Source organism: Pipistrellus hanaki (assembly GCF_964339955.1).
Source record: "Pipistrellus hanaki genome assembly, chromosome: 16".
NCBI classification, from domain to species: Eukaryota; Metazoa; Chordata; class Mammalia; order Chiroptera; family Vespertilionidae; genus Pipistrellus; species Pipistrellus hanaki.
The window spans coordinates 33,159,573-33,181,198 of NC_140518.1; the positions used below are offsets into that span (position 1 = coordinate 33,159,573).

Here is a 21,626-nt window from a genome sequence, read left to right on the forward strand (position 1 = left end):
CTCCCCTCCCTCTTTAGTCGGAGGGCTGAGACAGCCCGGTCTACCGGTCTCCCACTCCTGCGGTGTCCTCTCCCCCTTCCCCCAGGCCCCGGACCATATTTATTGCATGCGCCCCGGGCAGCCCCATACCCCGAGCCCAGGCAGGGCTGGGCTGGAACGTGGTCTCTTTAGCTCCCTCCTCTTTTGTATATTTTCTACCTTGTACACAGGCTCTTCCAGAGCCGCTTCCATTTTCTATACTCGAACCAGAAAGCAATAAAGCAGTAATCAAGGACCCTGGACGCTGCAGCTCTCTTCTGCCTTGCACTAGGACCTGGTGGCAGCACCAGGATGGGTGGAGGGACCAGACACAGGGGCAGAACCCTGGACCTTCCTCCCTCCCCAGCCCAGAGACAAATCAGCAAGAGGTCAGGTATGTCTCATAACTAAAAATTTATTAAGGAAACAAAACCAGTGCTGCAAACAGGACAGAAAGGAGAGCTGGGTCTCCCACCCACCCAGTCATTAGCCTTCATCCAGGGCAGAGGATCTCAGAGGACGATGGGGACATTGTACCCCAAAGAGCCTGGTTTTCTGAGGCCCTGGGAAGCTTATACCCCCAAACCATTGGCTGTGGCTCCCCTGTACAGTCTGTCCTCCTCCTGGCATAATCTCCGGCCTCCGGAGGGCACAGCCATGCTCCTGTCCTCTGAGCAGGCTATACATACAGTTAGGGGTTCTTAGGGATACCCCCACTGGTCCCATCAAAACTTACTCCTGGCTTCTCGTCAAAACCCTGTCTTCCCCGCACCCCTGCTCCTGCGTTGAGGAAAAGAATTCCCAGTACAGTGGGAAGCCTCCTGAGTGAGGCTTTGAACACAGGTGCCAACTAAAGAGGCAACAAAAAACTCAAAGGCCCTGTGTTGAGCTCTTCTAGGGCAAAGCTAGAAACGGTGCAAACCCCAGGCTAGGCAATGCTCTCCTCCAGGCAGAGCCTGGAGTTCTCGTAGCACAGGGGCCTGGGAGAGAAGATCGGGGCAGGAAGCTTAATTAGGTTCCCGGCACAGGTACTGGAGGGAGAGGGAGATTCGGAGTGAGAACACCCATGGCAAGGAACTGAGGTGAGATTGAGGGGACCAGGAAGGTGAGAGGGATCAACTAGAAAGAGGAGGGTGGGGCTGATTCAGGGGGAGAGGAGGAGGACAAGGAGAGAGGAGGGGAGAAATGAGAAAATCTGAGGAAATGTTGTCCAGTGGGAACTAGAGCAAAAGGAAGGCCAAGGAGAGAGGAAGTGGGCAAAGGCCACCCAGGAAGCATGGGCCTGAGAGCAGATGTCCCTTCCCTCTAGCCCCCTGACCATTCACAGGGGAAAAGTGGCAAAGTGTGATGGACCCAGACTGCTAAGGGCAGGAAGAGCAGCAGGAAGGGGTGGAGGTGTTTGGGTGGGGCAGAAGTGGGGGTCTAGGGCTGCTGTATGGAACTTGGTGTCCAGAGCCCAACTTAGGTCCATGTGGGGACCCGGGCCTTGAGGGGAAGACCCCTGGGCACTCTGCATGGTGTGGCCAAGCCTCTCGGACACGCTCAGCACAGGGGTTCTGAAGATTAAAGGACCCGTGACTTCGCCTGCATCTGATGGAAATGCTAACCTCCTTAACCATCTCCACTTGAGAAAGTGGCTGACTCCCGAGGCTGAGAAAGCCGCCCCCGCCCTTTAGGTGGCTAGGGGAGGGGGAAAGGCCGAGAGCACGGGCAGCCCCTCGAGCTCGCCCACCTGCTGTCACTGCAGCCAGCCACCTCCCTACTAAGTCTCACAGCCCAGGAGGGTCCCAGCAGCTTCCGCCCAGCCCTTGGGAGGGGCTCTGTGAGGAGCAGGCCCCACAGCACGGCCACGGTGTGGGTTGGAAGAGGATGGTTTATTGTCTGGGTGGATTGGTGGCTCAGGCATGTGGGCATCTTCCGTGCTACCCTGGGCACCTGGTGGCCTCTCAGGAACGGTTCCACGGGGGGTGGGCCCCAGCGCGGCCCCCTCAGCCCACCTGGGCCCACGCGAGGAAGGCCGGGATGTCCCGCACGGGCACGTTCCTCGTCAGCGCTTTCACACGCAGGTTTCGGTCGTCGGTCAGCAGCACCACCTCCCGCAGCAGCCGGATGGGCTCCTCTGTTGGCACAAGAGAGCAGAAGGACCCCTCTGAGGCAGGAGACCTAGGCGGACACTGCCAGCCTCTCCTCTCTCTGGAGGGGAGAATGGGCCTGGGGGAGGGGTGGAAGGGGGGTGGAGGCCCCTCCCACAAACCCCTTCCCTCAGGCAGAGGATCAGCTGAGGATGCCCCGCCCCTGCTGGCTCCAGGAGCCATGCCGGGGAGACCCCGGCCTCTGGCACAGGACTGTGCTGCCTTGTGTCTTGAGAGCTGCCCACACCGCTGGCCTCCACAGCCGCGCCCAGCACTCTGCACTGAGAGAGCAGAAGCAGCCCCTTTCCGCCCACTCCCCCTGCATCACAATACTGTCTTACTCCACACCCTCTCCCTCCAAGGCCAGCAGGTCTTGATACCCTAGATAGAAAGACGTAGAGAACAGTACCCAGGCCTCCCAGCTGTGAGGAGAGCGGTTAGCTCAAGGGAGCTCTGAGGGGAGGGCAAAAGGGTTCTTGGCAAAGTCGTACGAAGATGGTCCTGAGGCTACAGTCAAATGACTTCCTCTATTAAATAAAAGTAATCCATGGTGAAAAGCACAGAAGAGGAAAAAAGGAGAGGTAAAGCCAGGCTCATCCTCCCAGTTCTCTCCTTTCCTGTGTCCCTGCCTTGTTCCCAGGTAGACTTATTTCAGATTCCTTTATACACATTTAAAAGTATATATATTTGTTATATAAGCTCCCCCCCCCACAACTTTACAACCATACTAGCCATACTTACTTTATTCAAATTTTAAGCATTTTAAAGATCTTTCTATACTGACACAAACAGCCTTCCTTCTTGTTAGAGGACTTTTAGCAGGATGCCTTCCCCCACCTCTCTCCCCCTAATTCCCTAGCCTTTTCATGTATTGGGGAGAATGTAAACGAGGGCCAAGTATTCTCACAGTGACATCCCCACCCCTGGCAAGGCCCCCGGGTGGCAAGGGGGCCTCAGTCCCAGGCTGGGCGCCTCCAGACGGAGGCCGGCAGACAGCGCGGCACGGGGACATCCTGCGGGCGGACTGACTGCGGCGCTGGCTGGGCTGGGGGGCTGCAAACGTCCGTGTCTGGACCTGAGCAGTTTCAGGCTTTCCAGCTCCAGGCAGGGAGGCTGAGAACTGGCTGTCAGCCTTGGGAGGAATTGGGGGAAGGAGGAGGGAGAGGTACTTGAGGCTGATGGTGGAGAGAGAAGGGGAGAGTGGAAGGAGGGTGTGATGGGAGGTGAGGGGCTGTGGTGGCAAGAGGGAGAGGGAGGTGGCCATGGATAAAGGGGATGCTCTGAGACCGCTCAACTGTCTGGGCCTGACCCTCTGGGGTGTGTGAGAGCAGGATGGGGTGGGGTGGTATGGTGTTGTGCCTGTGGGACTCCCAGCTGGCTGCCCGAGTCTGCCTGCAGCCCTGCCGTTCCTGCCCTGGGACTCAGATCGGGAGAGTCCCAGGCTTTAGGTCAGCCAGCCGCGGCCCGGCGTTGCTGGCAGGGGTCTTCAGGGGTTTCTGTGGATACTTTGAGACATTTTTAACAATAAACATCCTCTGTTTTGACACTGGTAACTTCACTTTGTTAGAAACCAGAGGCAGTCATCTTGTCAGGCCCCATCCGCCATAATCCACATGATTTTAAAATTTAACATCGTTTACACATAAACATTTGGTGACAGTTTCTCTGTGAATCTGACAAGTTAATCTGCTAAGAATTCACACTGACAAATAGGGTTTGATTACACCAGCCGTTGCTGATGTAATTCTGATAGGGGCGGACCTCAAGATGGCAGTGGGTTCCTGTGGGCTGTTTGGGGTGAAGTGGGGAGATAGTATGGCCAAAGCCAAAATGTGTCTTTGCTAAGAACGAAACAGCTCTGAGCTGGGTGGGGCCGCACAGCATCTGTGCCATACTTCCCAACAAGGCCTGCACGTGGCCTACCTCGCCCAGAAGGGGCCCCCCTAGGAAGCAGGCAGGGAGCAGAGTTCAGGTTCCTGCTTGACTTATCCTGGACTCCTTTTTACCTCTGAATGTTCCAAATCTGGTTCTAAGGGGCAGTAGGTGCAAGCCATGTGGTAGGACCTGTCTGAAGAAGAGCAGTGTGGACTCATATCAACCCCTGGTACGGAGGCTGAGGCAGGAGTGAAGGCTGCACTAACGTGGGTGGGAGGAGCAGTAGGAAAGAAGTCAGTCCCCAGACCAGCCTGGAAGCTAGGATTAGGAAAATGAGCAGAGGTGGGTGACAACTAAAAGACAATGACAAGAGACTACATACACAAATGGTGAGAATATCAGCTCTGCAGATGACACTGAGTTAGGTGGTCCTAGAATTCCTTCCAAAAGCAATGTCAGATTCCTGGGAGTCAGGAGCATAAAAACCTGAGCCTCACTGACTCCGGGGGGCTGTACAGGAAGTTCCGGGTGGAGTGAGGAGCTCAAACTCTCGCTCTCAACTCCAGCCGCCTGTGAAGCACTGCAGCTTACTGCCGGAGGGAGAGAAGAAAAAACCCACTACTCACTGGGGAAGCACCTCCGCCCACGCCTGGCACAGGCAGACATCAGGGATGAACTAAGAGGATGAGCATGGCCCAGAGCAGGGACCACTGGGGACTGTCCTCTCAGAGCAGAGGGCTGGGCTCAGGAGACTGTGGCCAGAATAAGCTACACTGAATCATAGAGACATTCTTGCTGTCAGAGAACTCACTGAGGACCCAAGAAAGGAAATGGATGCACGCCGAGTGGGAAAGCTCACAGCCTGGGGCTGGCTTCCTGGGCTAGGCCCATCCCTACTTGGCCCACCTGACGTCTCCTAGGGGTGGGGGAGCCATGACACGAGGGTCTGCCTGCCAGAGGGCAGGAAACTGAGCTTGCCTCAGCACTGACCTCCCTTTTTTCAAACTTTCCTGCAGCCGAGGATGGCAGGACAAGGGAAAGCCGGGGATGGGTGATCCTGAGGCAGAGGCAAAGCTGTACCTTTGTTGGTGGGCATGAAGTCCTTCGCCTTGTCTTTGCAGTAGTGAAGGCAGCAGGAGAGGATCAGGTCATCGTTGTTACCCTGGAGGAAGACAGTGTGAGGAGTGCTTCTGGCAGGAGGGGGCGCCAGGCAGAGAAGGCACAGATATACGCTGCCTCTGGGGTGTTGGGCAGGGTCACCTCCCAGAGTCCCTCCCATCACGCCCAGCGGGCCCAACTGTGCCAAGAGTGACCTTCAGGACATGAATTCCCATCGCTGGGCCTCGGTGGCGGCTGCCCCTCAGCTGCTCACTGACTGACCTTCTTTTAGTCCCCTGCTCCTGGGACCCTGATCTGAAGGCTGGCTATCTCCCTTTCTGCTGGGGGTCTTACCAGCTGGCCAGTGATGTCCTCACTGCGGAAGGCGATGGATTCGAGTTCGTTGCCACGGCTGGTCAGGGCCCGCAGGCAAGAGTCCCGACTCTCAAATCGCCGCTCAAGGAACTCAATGGACTTCCGGGCCTTTTCCTGCACCACACGGGCATAGCCCCCAGCCCGGTGATCTGTCTCCTGACCCTTGGCCAGGCCATCCAGCTCATTGATCACTGAGGAGACACAGTTCCACAAAGCGTCAGCCGCAGCAATCGGCAATTACGTTTATCTTTGCCCCGGGCTTCCCTTTCCCAGCCGGCCCCTCCCAGACCACAGGACCCATCCTGCCCCACAGGAGTCTTCCAGGGAAAGTGGATGACCTTGGGAGGCAAGTAGCATCCCAGACTTTCCCCAATGCTCTCTCCTTTTTCTGCCTCTTCCTCCAGGCACTGAGCTTCTCCTGGGAGGAAGTTACGGGGATTTTCTGGGGCTGCTGTAGTCAGAGGAAGGAACCTGGCCCCTCTATTGCATTCCTTAGTTATAGGATCAAGTTGAAAGGGTTCCTCAGGAGAGGTAAGGGTATGGAGCAGCTACAGGAAAAAAGGCACTCTTCTTCACCCACGTGGGCCCCCAACCACAGCAGTTCAAGAGGGGGCAAAGTTCTTGCCCTCGCCCCAGCAGAGGGCAGGGAGGTTACCCAGAGGAACTCAGTAGTCATGGCCTCAATGGTCATGGCAAGAGCCCTGGTATTCCCCCAAACCATGCCCTTGGCACATTCACCTCCTCTGATGCTGCACGTGTGTGCATGTGTGCCTGTGTGTGTGCCAGTGTGTGTGTGTGTGTGTGCCTGTCTGCCTGCCTGCCTGCCTATGTGTCTGGGACACGGCTTCATTTTCTGGTGAAGATTCTTTCCAAAATTCCAGCCAAAAGCCTGAGGTCAAGTGGGAAATATGCACTCCTTGGGGGCTCTGGGAGAGTTTGGGGTCTGAGGCCTCTCCTCGGTGCAATGATTCATGGCTTGGGGAATCAGCATGAGCTTGCTGTTCCATGGTGAGCCTGGCACTCACTGTCTGGGTATTCAGAGACACTTTCTGGAAAAGGCCCATGTGGGAACACACACAGACACACAGACACAGACACAGACACACACACACACACACACACACACACACACACACACACACACGATGCCCATGCTTTCAGCAACCTGAGGCTACAGTGTCCACACAATGTATGGTTGAGGTTGGGGAATAGTGGTAGACGGGTATACGGTACAGAAAACAGAACATCAAACACAAAAAACTGGTATTCCATCCCAAAATCTGCTTTCCTGCTTCCAAACTAAACAGGCTTCAAAGGGGAAGCTTGTTTGTGCTTCTGCACCAGGCGGGGCTTCTCAATGCTGGGGTCAGGCCTAAGGAGCACGGGCAGGTTAAAGAGCACAAGAAACAGGCAGGCAAGGCTGTTGGCTTAACCCTTCGTGCTCTGGACATGGGGTGGGAGTCACTGAGGGAGCCTCATTAAACAGGAGCTCCCTAGACAGCCCCTGAGAGTCCAAGGCCCTGCCCAGCCGAGAAAGGTTCAAAGAGGCTGGCCTGGACTGTTTTAACAGAGTTGTCATTTCCCAACGCCCCTCGGGGCCATCTATTTATTCGGCATGTATCCTCTGGGTTTTCGCATATATTTGCTCCCTCTCACCAAATCTGGCTTTCTCCACAGAACCCTTAGCTTCTCCAAACCAAGGACTGTAGGTAGCCCTGCCATTCACTGGAGCACCAGAGACTAAGATCATTTACATAATAGGGGCCCAATTCATGCCGATGAATAAAAACTCTGTAGCCTGGGATGGTGTCACCTCTCTCAGTTACACCATTTCCTGATCATCTAGCAAAAAAGGTGCCAGACTTACTTTCTTCCCCCCGTGAAAACCTCCTGGTAGGAAAGCACAGAGATGCACTATCCTGAAAGCTGTCCCACCCAGGACCCAGCGAGGGAAGAGGGGAGTTGGAACAACAGGATGATCTTGCTGCTCTGCCTTCTGAAGAACAGAAATCCTTTCCTTAGGTCTAAGAGCCTGGGTTTAAGAGGTTCTGGCCAGGCCACATGGGGAGGGGGAAGGAAGACAGGGAGGGTGGAGGCGGGACGAGGGCTGCTTCAGTGCCAACATTCTCAGGTGGTGCTAACGTGTTTCCCACAACCCCCCAGGGTTCTACAGCCTCTGCAGGGGCGGATGTTTCCTGCCCTTTGTTTCCACCCTCATCTGGCACTAAGACACTTGGGACTGGGAGGGAAGGCCCAATGGAACATCTTGGCATGGATGTCAGAGGTGGCTTGGCAGGCTGACTGCCAGTCTGGTGGCTTTTCCAGAGGACAGGGATCCCAAACTTGCTCCAAATGGCTGCTGAGAAGGGGACATTAACACAACCCTGGGCTTCCCGATCCTCTCTCAGACCCTCCTCCCCCTCAGCTACATTAGCCCTATCAGTTAGATTAGACAGGAGCCCCGAGCCCAGAGCCCATCCTGGGCCTGACCTACCACAGAGCTCCAGAACTCAGGGTGCCTAGACTGTCTCCTGGAGCCAGCCCAGCTGGGCTCCTCCGGCCTGAGGATGGAAGCGAGCTAGCTGGGTTCTGAGATGCTGACCCTGCACCAGCACCAATGACCAGACAGTGGTAAGGGCCCAAGTGGCAGGAATCCACAGGCATGAGCCAAGGGCTTGCTCTGGAGGGTTTCTGTCAGCCTGGCCTTAGGGTGACATTGGCCAGAAGAATGCTACCTCGAACCAACAGAATGATCATGAAAAGCTACAAGACAATCAGACCAAAGGCATCTAACCACTTCAAAATCCTCCCAGCCTCCCTGCCAGACCACCCAGCAGCACTGCCGTTATCTGCCAGGGCTGAGTGTTTACCAATAACGGGAACCAGCTTTGCTGTTTTACTGCAAGCTTTATAAGGATAAAAACAAGGGCTGGGCTCATGCAGCCTCTGGTTGCTGGGACACAGGAGTACATTTGCTCAAGCAGTTTAAGCCACGGATCAGCCATAATAATTTGAACTGCTTTGATTATTAAACAATTTTCCTTGCCCCACACATTCCCTACTTCTCTGCAAATCCTGTCTTACACATACAGGAGGCTCTGCCTGCCTGGCCACTGGGCTGGGGACGTGTGTAGAGGGGGTTGCTGTGCACGTGCAGGGCTGCTCTGGCATGACTCACCGATGAGGGGCACCACCAGGATGTACTTCCTGCTCTCCAGAAGCCGTGCCAGACTGGCCAGGTGGTCAATGAAGCCGTTGGTGTCTGGTACAAGGAACAAGGGTCTGATCTCGAGCTCCATCTGCCTCATCTGACTGTGGTCCTCCAGGACAGCCTACAGGGACACAGAACGGTGAGTGAGCCAAAGAGTGAGCAGGCAGGAGGGTGGGTGAGCCAGGCCCTGACTCCACAGTGTGTCAGCATCCTGCCCCCTGAACCTCTTTCCCCTCCAGAGGAACAGCTAGCCCCTGTCAGGCCTGAGGGACAGGCCCACGGACTGGGCAAAACACTGCAATAAAAATGGACATAGACCAAATGGCCCAGGGAATGGGCGTGACTGAAACCCTGCCTAGGACTGAGAAAAGACCTGATGGTATTCAAAATAACAGGCTCTGAAAGTAAGACCTTGTTCTAAAAATCTTTAAGGGCGTGTCTGGTTCTTTCTCAATTCAGATACTTTATATATTATATATATACATATATATATCTCCCAAACAATTTGTATTTCAATTTATTTCACCATGTGTGGTTAAAAAAAAAAAAAGGCTAAATTCAAAGGCTACACAAAAAAAGTGATGCTGACAACTAATAATTAATCTCAAAGTCTCCCACAGAAGCAGGAGTCCACACGGGGTGACAGATTAGGGCCTGATCCACATGTTTGCGCAGAGAAAAACTCAAGATTGATCAGAATTGCCAACTTCCAATCCCCTGATCCCCCTTCCCCTGCAGTGTCTCCTAAATATTAGTCTTTTGTGTTCTACTTGCACTCCTCTGCCATAACTCTGTACAACCTACACTTTTCCTTCCTGATGTTTTTCTTTTTCTTTTTTAAATATATTTTATTGATTATTTACAGAGAGGAAGGGAGAGGGATAGAGAGCTAGAAACATCGATGAGAGAGGTACATCGATCAGCTGCCTCCAGCACACCTCACACTGAGGATGTGTCCGCAACCAGGGTACATATATGCCTTTGACCGGAATCAAACCTGGGACCTTTCAGTCCACAGGCTGACGCTCTATCCACTGAGCCAAACCGGTTTTGGCATGATGTTTTTCTTTAAATTGACTTTAAGTCAACTCATCTTTTGCTTAGCCTCTTTTTAAAAAAAACAATGTATTTTATTTTTTAATATATATTTTTTATTGATTTCAGAGAGGGAAGGAGAGGGAGAGAGCAACAGAAACATCAGTGATGAAAGAGAATCACTGACTGACTGCCTCTTGCACACCCCACACCGGAGATTTAGCCTGTAACCCAGACATGTGCCCCGACTGGGAATCAAACTGTGACCTCCTGGTTCACAGGTCGACACTCAACCACTGAGCCATGCCAGCAAGGGTATTTTATTGATTGTAGAAAGGGAGAGAGAAATATCTATTTCTTGTTCCACTTATTTATGCATTCATCAGTTACTTCTTGTATGTGCCCTCACCAGGGATTGAACCTGCAACTTTGGCATACTAGGACGACACTCTGAGCTACCTGGCCAGGGCACTTAGCCTCTTTTTAAGCAATGACATCCATGGTACCAGGGGTTTGACAGCCAAATCACATACTTACTAGTGCAAACTAAATTTCCATAACGGAAAGTCTAAGTGCCCCTTATGCATTACCACTGAAAAACCATCCCGTGTAGCACCTGTGGCCTGAGTACCACACCTTGGAAAGCACACGCCTCGTGCCTGTGAGTCTTACGACTGTTCACATCTTTCAGGGAAGCTCCATGCACATCTGGGAAAAGCCAATTTTCTCCAGTCTGACAGAGCCTTATGCGTGGCAGTGGCTGTGGGTATGCCTGTCACTACAGAGCAAGGTCACTATTGTGTGGCTTCCTCTTCTGGGGGCCATGGACAAGAACCAAAACGATTTGCTGGCATCTGCCCAGATGGCGTGCTCCCAGGGTACAGAGCTGGAGGGCACTGACACAAACCCGGCGAGGGCCTGGAGAGCAGGTCCCAGCCCCGTCACGCCCTCTCATGGCTCACAGGGCCACAGGCACAGGCACAGGGCTGGGGAGAAGATGTGCGTGCCAAGTGAGATGGGGCCCACAGTGCTGGCCCTGGCCACTAACAGTCAGTGAGGAAGGTGTTCAGGTTTCACTGGCAATGACAGTAAAACTGAAAGGGCATGCCTTTGAATGCTGGGGGTGGCTTCTCTGTGACCTGCGGGGGACCTCTCCCTATGAGTAAGTCGTTGCTGCCACTGCCACCACAGCTGGTGGAAGGCACAAGCCACAGAACGCTGGCAAGCATGAGAAATTCGGCTGAGAGGCCCCGTCTGCTGGGACTATTGCTCTCACCTCATTCAGAGAAAGTGCCACTGCTGCTGGCCACCTTCCCAGGGGACTTGTGTCATTGTCTCTCCCCATGGGGCTGCCAACTAGAGGGTGACAGACATTCCGCCAATCTCAGCCTGGGCATTTTTAAATATTTAATTTTTTATCGAGATGTAACTGACATATAACGTGTAACGGCTTGGATATTCTGTAAGAACAGCACGGGTCCCCCTCAGGTGCAGTTAACAACCCTCCACTATTTCTCCTCACACTGCAGGAGCATCCACATCCCTGGTCCTCACCGTCCCAGCTCCTGGAGTTCTCTGCCCAGCTTTCCCACTGCCAGGAATGGTTTTCTCAGTGTCACAGGCCCGGAAGTATCTTTCTGGGTGAGAGGGAAAGAATAAGCACCGACACTGGTGAGGAAGCAACAGGGGCAATGCAATTTGTGGCGACAGGGCCTCGGGGCCCTAACCGAGCAGGGCATCTATGCCACTGCCCCCCTGACTCCTTTCACATCTCAGTTTTTCTGTCTCCAGAAATGACTCTCCGGCCTGGTTTGCCTCTAAGGAAGTGGAACTGGCTGTCAGTTTTGACTCTGTGTGAAGGAGCTCCTAAGACCTTATTCCATCAGACATTGAGAGCTGGCAACAGGCAGAAGGGTCTTTAGGCCAGCTGGCCAAGGGACACTGGGGGCTAGCTGAGCTACTTGTGTGTTCTGATGGCAGGACAGAAGCAAAATCTAGGAGCAGGGTCAAGGGAAGCAGTCCGAGTTCTCCGAGCTCTGGCTCCGGGCCAGAAAGGTGAACAGAGGCCACAGCCTCTTAGGGAAGTGGCAGCCTTGTTGGTTCCCCAGGGGTGGGGTGGGGTCAAGCTGTTTGAGGGTGGTCAGAGCTGTACTGCCATCATCCGGTCCCAGGGACACCCGCAGACAACTTCCCTTAACCTGGCTCTGCCCAGTGAGTCACCACACAACTGCTTCCTGTTCCCCACATGCCCTCATGGAGTGAAGGAGATAAAATGAAGCTGATCTCTCTCCTCCTGGGGTACCAGTGGGCTTCTGGGGGCGAGGGGGTTCATACGTTGGTCATGAGACTGACCCAGTCTCCTCCAAAGAAGGGCAGACTAAGAAAGGATCGGGCGTCTGCAAGCCCTTTCTGTGGGTGTCTGTGTTTCCGGCCCTCTCTGAGTGGCGGTGTGTGTGTGTGTGTGTGTGTGTGTGTGTGTGTGTTTAGCATTTGCCCTCCCAACTTTTCCAGATTTTACCCGTCAGATTCCTGGCAGCTGTGCACGGCGCCTGTGCCGGCCGTCACGTCCCATTCCGATCTCTGGGTCGCACGGTGAGAGAAGGACACAGGATGCGCAGGGAGTGAAAAAGTGATGTCGGTGGGGAGAGTGCCAAGTCCCCAGTCACAGCCTGGGACGCTTGGGGAGAAGGGGAAGCATGCTGCTGTGGAGTTCAGAGGCCGGTAGTGAGATTTATTTTTGTTTGTATGAGTAAAAAGCTGCAGAAGCCTCTGGTAGGGGGTGAGGGGGGCACAACTGGAATGCTGTGATTCAGACAGACTGGCCCTGGCCTGGAATCCAGTGTGCTGACCCGGAAGGAGAGCTGCACAGGAGCTTAGACTGGCTACAGTGGTCCTAGGACTATGAACTGGGAAGAAGGGAAAGCTTTAACACTTTGGATCAGACTGGTGGCAATAAGGACTAAGTTGTAATAAAGTGTGAAAGAGAAAGAACTTAATTCTGTTTCTGGAACGTGCTAAGTAACCAGCTTTCTCTGAAGCAATGGAGTGTCCTTCAGCAAGCTGGTGGGAACTGGGAGAGAGAGAATCCACAATAATATCCAATGAGGAAACTGACAACTGTGGGTTCCCAGGAGCGGCTCTTTTAGAGGCTAAAATTTATTTTTAATTTATTTTTATTGATATCAGAGAGGAAGCGAGAGTGAGAGATAGAAAAATCAATGATGAGAATCTTTGATTGGCTGTCTTCTGCACACCCCCTACTGGGGATCGAGCCACAATCCCAGTTTGTGCCCTGACCAGAATTGAACCTGGGACCCTTTAATCTGCAGCTCTATCCACTGAGCCAAACCAGCTGGGGCTAACTTCCTTCTTCTAGACACTGGAGATGATTTGGGGCTGCTAACCAATTGAAAATTGAGACACTTAGAATTACAAATAAAGGTAATGCAATTAGTTCACAAAGGAATTCTGGGACGTGGAGACCGGTTCGTAAGACCCTAGGTGTTCCTTCTCCTTAGCGCTCCTCAGGGAGGGAGGCCGCTTCCTTTCTTCTCCAGGGCGAGGGACCAATTTACTCCTGGGTCTCTCTGGGCGGGCAGAGCAGTGTCTTCACCCGAAACGAGTTTTGTTAACATAGCAAATTTCCACAGTCACCTCGTATGTGAAAGCATCTAGCAAAGCGGCTGATACGTGTATTAGCAGCTAAACAAAGCTCAGTTTCCTTTCTTCCTGCCCTGCTCCACTTTCCAACTTCTATACAACCAGGAGGGTAAGTATCTGGGGAAACCACTAGGGAGCAGAGCTGGAGGGGAAGGGGCCAGGCAGAGGGCTGTTCATTTCTATATGAGACTCCTGGTACTCCTGCTGTTGATTTTAACTACGTATTGGTACTTTTAAAAATAAAAAACAGAAATGAAATAAAAAATGGGAGTTGGTAAGATAACCACCAATAGCACAGGAGGCAATTCCTTCTTGAGCTGCAGAAACCAAAGGGAGCAGATACTGCATTTGCTCTAGAAAGCAAGCAGCCTCCCCGGGGAGCAGGACACTGAGCACCGAAGCCTGGGTGCTCATGAGAAAGCTGTGATTAGGATCCCTTCTCTAGAGGCCCAAAGTCAGGACCATAGAGCTTAACATACACTTTCTTTAAACTTTTATGTATTGATTCTAGAGAGAGGGAGAGAAATTTCAATTTGTTGTTCCACTTATTTATGCATTCACTCGTTACTTCCTGTATGTGCCCTGATCTGGAATTGAACCCAAAACCTTGGTGTATTGGGACGACACTCCAAACAACTGAGCTACCTGGCAAGGGCTACTTGGTTTCATTTTTTTAAAAAGTATATAAATTTTATTGATTTCAGAGAGGAAGGGAGAGAGAGAGAAATATCAATGATGAAAGAGAATCACTGATCGGCTGCCTCCTGCATGCCCCCAACTGGGGACTGAGCCCGAAGCCCAGGCATGTGCCCTTGACCAGAATCGAACCTGGGATCCTTCAGCCTGCAGTCTGATGCTTTAACCACTGAGCCAAACAGGCTAGGGCTCATTTTTAAAGTTGTAAGCATGATGACTTGCTTGCTATTTCTGATAGTTTTAGGAGGACTGATCTTATTTTCAAATTAGACTATAAGGAGCTTAAGGAGAGTTGCCTTTCTTAGAGTTTCTTTAACAACACCTTGCATATAGATTGATATATCACAGGTACTCAATGGGCTTAAATCACATACTCTCAGGGTTGAAGGCACTATAAAGACTGAATTTTAGCCTGATTGGCATGGCTCAGTGGTTGAGCATTGACCTATGAACTAGGAGGTCATGGCTTGATTCCCAGTCAGGGCACATGCCCGGGTTGCGGGCTAGATACCTAGTGTGGGCTTTGTTTCTATCTCCCTCTCCCTTCCTCTCTGAAATCAATAAAAATTTATTTTTTAGCCAAAACCGGTTTGGCTCAGTGGTAGAGTGTCGGTCTGCGGACTGAAAGGTCCCAGGTTCGAATCCGGTCAGGGGCATGTACGTTGGTTGCGGGCACGTCCCCGGTAGGGGGTGTGAAGGAGGCAGCTGGTCGATGTTTCTCTCTCATCGACATTTCTGGCGATCTCTCTCCCTTCCTCTCTGTAAAAAAATCAATAAAATATATTTAAAAAATAATAAAGTCATTTGTTAAACAAAAAAAAATTATTTTTTAAAAAGATTGACTTTTATCTAACAAGTCAATTTTATTCTGAGAATGCCCAAGAAGTGTGCCCTTTCTTTCTTTCTTTTTAAAAAAATATATTTTATTGATTTTTTACAGAGAGGAAGGGGAGAGGGATAGAGAGTTAGAAACATCGATGAGAGAGAATCATCGATCAGCTGCCTCCTGCACACCCCCTATTGGGAATGTGCCCACAACCAAGGTGCCCTTGACTGGGATCGAAACCGGACCTCTCAGTTCGCAGGCCGTCGCTCTATCCACTGAGCCAAACCTGTTAGGGAGTGCCCTTTCTTAATAGTAAGCGAGTGACAGGGCCTGAGCATGACACCTCTGAACTTGCTCCAAGCAGCGGCCTAAGGTATTCCAGCCAACAGGCTGCCAGTGCTGTGAGAGAATAGAACCCTGTGGGTGCTGGGGAGCCAGGGAGACGAGAAGCTGAAGCAAACCGGAGGCCCAAGCCATAGTTTGCGGAGAACCTGGAAAAGGCTCTGGAACAGGTTCGAGTGAGGAGGGCGGTTGCCCGACTCCACAGGCTGATGCGCTTTCCTGCCCTGGTGTGAACGTGCCCCTGGCCTGGTAGCCTGCACTGGCTCCCACCCGGCCTCCGACAGCCAGGAGCCAGGGCTGAGTGTCTGTCTTCCGCCAGCCTCCATACAGGTGTGGGGGGCTCTGTGCACGCCCCATTGTTCCACAGGGCCCCCCCTCCAGCTGGGTGGCAGTGTGAATGGGCTGCAGCTATATTTAGAGTAAAACTCCTGGGGCCATCACAAAGGAGTGACCGCATCTTCAGGAGGGTGGGTGGGTGGGAAGGGGACAGGGGAGGGAAGCTATTTTCAGAACACATGTCATTGCTGGCTACAGAGCAAGACTGTGGCCATAATGCGAAGGGAAACAATAGCTGTGGCCAGAGGAAGAGCCTGTTATGTTTCAGGTGGGATGTTTGCAACTGCTCAGGAAGCCTGACCCCGCCCGACAGCAGTACAAATCACAGCAAAGCTTCATGGAGGCCGAGAGGAGGCGGGGGATTCACAGGGCCAGGGCCAGTACGAGGTGCCAAGAGGCCACGCCTCATGCCTGGAGGAGGATTTTCAGTGACTACTTTGCGCAGGGGGCCTGCTTAGGAATGAAACACTTCTGACCAATTTCCCAGACAAACTATGTACCCTGCTGTGGTCTCTGGACACCTCCCAAGAAAGGCAATGGGAATGCAAAGAACTGGAAAGGTGGGAAGTGGCAAGGTGGTCAGAACCAACCCAACATGAAGACAGCTGTCTCAGGCAACAAGCAAAGCCAAGGCTGAGCTCGAGAGGGTGACCTCAAAGCCCAGGTGGGCGGATTTGGCCCCCTAGCATCCAGGGGCCTGCCTGGGAGCCGGGCCTCCAGCTGCACAGGCCCTGAGCGCTGCCCACACCCCTTTTCTGACCTCCAGTCGGCCCCACTTACCAGCCTCTGTGCAATGCCAGAAGCAGGGAAGGACAGGCTGTGAGGTACGGAGGGAGGCCAGGCCCCACCTCCCCCAGCCCCACAGATGAGCTTGGGGCCAGGGGTCTAGGTTCAAGCAGGGAAGTGGGGGTGTGGCTATAGCTCCAGATCTCAGTTGGACTTTATAGCCGTCATGGGGGCCAGGAGGATTTTTTTCAACCCCATCTTCTTATCCCCCTCCCCAAACGTGTGGTTCCTGTTTTGCTGCATCTGTAAAAGGCGCTGGGAGCTGGGGACTTGCCTTACACCTCTCGGTTAACACCCCTGGAGACTGATGGAGTTCAGAGCAGTGTAATTTACAGCCCATCTCTCCCATCTTAATTCACTCGATGCTCTTCTCTTCCTTATTGTATTAGTGTGACCCAGGTACCTGCCAACAATAATGGCCTCTCTAGCTAGGAGCCTCTCCCCCACTCCCAGGACAATTTATACCTTTTCCTTGGGATTTTCCCCCCTTAAAGTAAACAAAAAGAGGAAAAATAAGAAAAGGTTAACATGGGTTTGGAGCGCTGCAGCCCCGTGGTTCTGGGCAGGGAGCCAATGGCCCGAGGGCACACACATGTGTGTGCTCTCCCAGAAGGGCCTTCACCGGCCCTGTTTTACAGCCACCTCGGCACAGACTCCAGGGTTCACGCATATGGCCAGACAGATGTGTCTGGCTTACGTTCAAGGCTGGAAAATGAAGAATTATGGAAGTGAAGGGCCCCGGGCATTAAAGTGGGGGGGAGAAGGGAAGGGGGGAATTTTTCCTCTGCTGAGAAATCCTCCTGTGGCTGTGAGGCTGGAGGAAGAAGGCTGACAGGAGGCAGGGCCGCCAGCAGCGGTTCATGTGGGGCCTGTTCTTAAAGGGGCAACAGCAACCCCAGCCTTGGTCAAACCACAGCAGGCCCTCGGTGCCTGGGCCTGAGCAGCCTACTCTAAAGGAGGTGGCAGGGAGAACAGGCTTTCGGACAGGGGCAGTCGCTGGCACTGGAAGTCAAGCTTCATACAAGACCTCCTACTTGTAAGGTGCTGCTTGTCCCAGGAGAGGCAGAACTGAACACGGCGCTCGGGACAAGGCCACGTCCCCAAGCATATGCTCCCACAGCATCCTGTCCTTCTCTTCTGTAACAATGCTCACTCACTCTTCACACCACTGGCTTCTCCACTGCACTGCACACAATGGGATGGGGCATTTGTTCCCTCCTGAGCCCCCTGACCACCTTACTAAACTGAGCTGAAGATAGGATACCCTATTCTAAGGAGTTCACAGTACCGCGGAGGAACAAGTCCAGAAATAAGTGTAACATGAGATGCGATGTAAGTGTCACACATGAAGTATAAATCAGTGCCACAGGAACACTGAGCAAAGAGAGATTAAGTCCTCCTGGGGGGAATCAGGGAGAGCTTCACAGGGGAGATGGAGTTTCATCTGGGGACTGAAGGAGGAATAGAATTTCAACAGGTAACAGGAAATGTGGAGTGGGAAAAAGGGAACAGCATGAACAAAGATCCGAGAGTGGGAAGGAGAGAAAGGTAGTACTGTCCAGGCTGGAGGGTCTCAGTCTGGGCAGGCACTTTTCATGCACTGTCACCCTAAGGTCTGAGGTAGGTGCTGCTACCACTTTCGCTTTATAGATGAGGAAACAGGCTCGGAGAAGTTAAACAATTTGCCCGGTGTAATATAAAGATACGGGCTCAAGGGGTTTGGGAGGAGGTTGTGAACACACAAGAAAGCCTTGAATGCAATAAGGATTCAGCCGAGCAAAGGCTCTGATGATTTCTGAGCAGGAGAACGGGTCTTCCGGGAAGAGAATGAGGAGGACCTGTAAGGCGCACCGGGGGCAGTGAACGTGCACGCAGGCAGTGGGTGGGCTGCGCTACTGCAAGAGGTGTCATTTGCAGGCTACAAGGTAAGCGGCACCCCCTGGAGTTGTGTGACAAAGGCCTTGCTGCTATAACCCGTTAGTACCTGGCCTAGACTAGCAGTAGTGGCAATGAGAAGAGAGAGAGGGGAATAAATGAGTGAACAGATAGATTTGATTAAAAAACAAACAAACAAAAAACAGAACAAAAAATGAAATCAGACCCAAGGGGTTAAAACTCAGTGAGGAATTTAAGATGATGCTCTAGTTGCTACCATCTATTACGTTACTCAATGAATACCTGCTGAGTGCCAACTCCATGCGCTGAGACTAAAATAACAGAAAGAAGGAGGATACCAAGCAAAGGATAATGGTGAGGAAGCCTGAGTCAGAGAGAGAGAGAGAGAGAGAGAGAGAGAGGAGGGTTCACTTGTTAACTGAAGCTGGGGGAAGGCAGCTTCAGGGTCCAATGCTACAGGGAAGTCAACTATGATGGGGATTGAGACTTACAAAGGCAGGCACTTGGTGACTATGACACAGATTATATAGTTGCTGAGTGCAGAAATCAAGAAATGGAGGTGGTGTCCTAGCCGGCTTGGCTCAGTGGATAGAGCGTTAGCCTGTGGATTGAAGGGTTCCAGGTTCGATTCTGACCAAGGGCACATGCCTGGGTTGCGAGCTCGATCCCCAATGGGGGGTGCAGGAGGCAGCCGATCAATTATTCTTTTTCATTGTTGATGTTTCTATCTCTCTCTCCCTTCCTCTCTGAAATCAATAAAGAAATATATATATTTAAAAGAGAGGGAAAAAACAACAATGGAGGTGTGAGTATAGGTAGAACTTTTGGTAAGACTGATGGTGAGGAAAAAAAGAACCACAGAACAGGCAGGCAGACAGCGTGAGGATGAAGCTGCTTAGTGGGTGACAACAGAGACCACAGGAGGGCTGGAGAGGCAGCCCTCCCGGGGTGATGGTGCTGGCAGAGGGATCACACGCTGGGTTCCAGTATGCAGGGGACAGAAATATATCTAAAGAAGGATGGATCCAAACTGGTGCTTATTCCCTGCTTAGGCCAGGGCCCTGTACGATGGGTGATTAGAACAGTATTAGACCACAATGACCATTTATAAAGCACATTCTGTGTGCCATGCACTGTGTGTGCTAAGCACTTTACATGGGCCGGTTTTTGTAGGCGTCACAGAAATTCTAAGAGGTAGATGCTGTTACAACTTTCACTTTGCAAACGCGGAAACAGGCTCTGAGAAATTAAACAATTTGCCAAAAGTCACAAAGCTAGTTAAGTGGTGGAGCCCAGACCGTAGTCAGTTCTGCTTGACCTCATGCGCTGAGGCCTCTGCCAAAGGTGAGGGGTGTCTGAAAAGAGCTGAAAACAGATGTTCTAAAGGGGCCTGATGCTTCCCATGCGCACAGTTAAATGGGAGAGTGTGACTGGCTCTTTTCTGTCTGTCCTGAGGAAGTGAGCGTACAATGCAAGCAGGCAGACCTGGAAGAGCCATACGAAAAGCTTGCTGGCCAGGCTGGGTGGCTCGGTTGTCCCATGCACCAGAAAGGTTGCAGGTTCAATCCCCAGTCAAAGCATATATCTAGGTTGACTGATTCGATTCCCGATCGGATTTGATCCCTGGTCGGGGCAAGTATAGGAGGCAACGGATAAATGTTTCTCTCAGTCTCTTCCTTCCTCTCTCTGGAACCAATAAGCATGTCTCTGGGTGAGGCTTAAAGAAAAAAAGGAAAAGAAAAGAAAAACTTGCTGGAAGTGGAGGTATGGGTCCACAGAGGGCTGATGGTGGAAGAATCCTGTGTGGCAATCGAGCAGTTTCTCTCTGGGAAGGTTTGGAGGTCTGCAGAGGGGCTTGGCCTCACACTGGGAATCCAGATAAGCAGACCGTGGCCATGACCTTCTTCCCCCTGAGAACAGGTGTTCTCAACAGAGAGTCCCTGGCCTCTCTGGGAGCGAACTGGTAAGGTTCAAGGGGAACTTCACAACTTAGATCCCAGGAGGAGGGAGCCTCCTGGCACCAAATGTGCTACTAGAACTTAGTGACAGAAGAAGAAAACAGGTTGGAACCAGACACGTGAGCCTCTTCCTGAGACGATCCTGCTTACCCCTGCTCTGTACTCACATCCCCTGATGCCCCTGAGGGGAGCCCCCCCACGCAGGCCCCACCTGGATCTTTTCTTGGCGACGCTGCTGCTCGGCTATCTTCCTGGCCAGGGCCAGCTTCTTGGCCCGGAGCTCCTTGATGTCATCCTCGCCCCCGCTGCCTTCAGCCTCTGAATCTTCTTCGAAGTCTTCAATCACCACATCCTCCTCCTTTGGGTGGCGAAACAGGCCAGGAGAGAGAGGATACTGTGAGCCCATGACACTTACCAGACCCACTTTTCTATCCTTCCCGCACCCCCATTCCATGCCGCTTAGACCATTTCTTACAAAGGGTCCCCAGGTGTGAGTGGTAAAGAGAAGCTGTTACTCCCTCCCCCACCAGTTGCTCCCCTTTGTGCTCTAGGACTCTTTCTGAATGCCAGAGTCAGAGATCCACACGATCAGTCACTCTCACACAGACAACTTTCATGCTTCTACTCACAGCTCTTCATTCTCCTTTGCCCACACTCATGAAGTCAAAATTTAGGTCTATTTTCTTTTTTTAATATATTTTATTGATTTTTTACCGAGAGGAAGGAAGAGAGAGAGAGAGAGAGAGAGAGAGAGAGAGCTAAAAACATCGATGAGAGAGAAACATCGACCAGCTGCCTCCTGCACACCGGATGTGCCCACAACCAACGTACATGCCCCTGACCGGAATCGAACCCGGGACCCCTCAGTCCGCAGACCGACGCTCTACCACTGAGCCAAACCGGTTTCAGCAATTTAGGTCTATTTTCATTTTGAAATCACCAAAGGGGAAAACAACAGAGAATGTTAACCACCCAATTTAAATCTAATTCATGCTAATAATCTGATAGGAATCAATTCTGGCCAACAGCTGGGAGTTAGACATGGAAGCTCCCTTGCCCCAGACGGCGTCAGGGAGCAGATGCTGTAGCTCAGCAGACCTTGCCCCGGTTTCTATTTAAGACCACAGCCTGGTGGTGTCAGGGCTGGGCTTCCTTATAGGAATTCACATGACATGACCTTGCTCAGCTGCCCTACCGGAGCTCGGGCAGGCAGGGAGATAGCTGCTGGCTTAAGAGTCTCCTGCAGGCTGGTGGAGACTTCCCCAGGGATGGCACCTCCCTGCTTGCAGCTTCAGCTCTCAGAAGCCACTGCTCCCGGGTGGTCCCCGGCTCCATTCCTCTCTCTCACTTTTGGCCTTGGTCAGTAGAGAACATGCAGCTGC

General features: G+C 52.4%; 1 protein-coding gene across 2 annotated transcripts in view; it reads right to left on the minus strand.

Annotated features, from left to right (window-relative positions):
• Positions 1–413: 413 nt before the first annotated feature.
• SMG6 (SMG6 nonsense mediated mRNA decay factor) overlaps positions 414–21,626 on the minus strand; it is a 224,512-nt gene continuing 203,299 nt past the window's right edge. For both annotated transcript variants that reach the window (XM_084862837.1, XM_084862836.1), the window contains 5 exons: positions 20,456–20,602; positions 8,677–8,830; positions 5,478–5,689; positions 5,106–5,187; positions 414–2,137 (listed from right to left, as the gene is read on the minus strand). In XM_084862837.1, the coding sequence (XP_084718963.1) occupies positions 2,007–2,137; positions 5,106–5,187; positions 5,478–5,689; positions 8,677–8,830; positions 20,456–20,602 (726 nt within the window). In that variant the 3' untranslated portion in view covers positions 414–2,006. The remainder of the gene's footprint in view (positions 2,138–5,105; positions 5,188–5,477; positions 5,690–8,676; positions 8,831–20,455; positions 20,603–21,626) is intronic.